The 1,188-nt window shown below is 47.4% G+C and overlaps 1 protein-coding gene across 1 annotated transcript; it reads left to right on the forward strand.

The window, feature by feature from the left end:
• Positions 1-105: 105 nt before the first annotated feature.
• On the forward strand, positions 106-516 carry LAESUDRAFT_765640 (uncharacterized protein; the record flags this gene model as incomplete). The annotated part of the gene is made up of 1 exon (XM_040913750.1): positions 106-516. The coding sequence occupies one exon, from the start codon at positions 106-108 to the stop codon at positions 514-516; it is 411 nt and encodes a 136-aa protein (XP_040757096.1).
• Positions 517-1,188: the final 672 nt, after the last annotated feature.

The raw sequence follows: 1,188 nt of genomic DNA on the forward strand, positions 1-1,188 counted from the left end.
ACAGATATTATGGATAGGAGAATTGCAGGGATATTGGTGCATCTGCTGAAAGAGCTCCATCCTTCTCTGCAATCCACTTCTCAAATGCAGGTCATTCAATCACACATGAATCGCTCACGGCCACTTGTCGTGCACGAGGGTCTATCTCAGACACTGTTGTCTATCCTTCCCAGTTCTCAGACACTTCTATGGACCATTTCTGAGCAGGCGGAGCTCGTGCAGTCGTCATTGGGATCGAAACATGTCTTGGCTATTCTACCGACTGGCAGTGGAAAGAGTCTCACATTTTTTGGTGCTGCAATGCAGTCTCCTGACCATCTGTATATTGTCATTAGTCCTCTCATCGCCCTCACCAATGACCTCAAGTGTCAGCTGGGACAGACTCATTTAGCAGGAGACCTCTGGAATGCTCACCTGGATGGCTCTCAGATGCAGATTGTGCTGGTATCCATCGACGTGGCAGTCAGGAATGATTTTTCCGTCTGGGCAGAGTCATACAAGTATCGACTGAAGTGAATATTCATGGATGAAGGCCACCTTCTGTATGCCCATCAAAAGTTCCATCAATGCATGGATCTTCTCTCGAACCTGATGCACCTGTGCAAACCTATCACCATCCTCTCTGTGACTATTTTTCCGCAATCGAAAATCCTCATTTGTGAGAGGTTAGGCATTGACCTCGCTCATGTTCACGTCATTCACGTGTGCATGGAATGCACAAATGTACACTACCGGGTAAGATATGTGAAGCCCACACTTCCACCGGCAAAACCGCAGACAGATTCTTTCCAACTCAATCCGAACATGGTTGCAGAACTGATATGCATCTGCAGAACTCATTCTCTGGATGAGAAGTCTCACGTGGATGAGAAGTCTCACGGCCTAATTTATTTTTCCTCTATCATGAAGCTCAAGGCCTTTGCTGCTAAGCTTGGTCTTGCATCCTACCATGCAGAGATGGTTCAAGGTGATCCAGTGATGAACAATGTGCTAAAAGCTGACATTGTGGATGCATGGTGAAAGGGCAAAGAACCTGGGCACCGCTGGCTGTGTTGCACTTAGGCATTTGGAGCAGGGGTGGATTATGCACTTGTCAGGGTGGTGGTACATGTTGATCCATGCGCTGCCATGTTCTACCTGCAAGAAAGTGGATGGGGAGGTCATGATGGGGATCCATATTTTTCATAC

The sequence above is a fragment of the Laetiporus sulphureus genome (genome assembly GCF_001632365.1).
Source record: "Laetiporus sulphureus 93-53 unplaced genomic scaffold LAESUscaffold_385, whole genome shotgun sequence".
Taxonomy (NCBI): Eukaryota; Fungi; Basidiomycota; class Agaricomycetes; order Polyporales; family Laetiporaceae; genus Laetiporus; species Laetiporus sulphureus.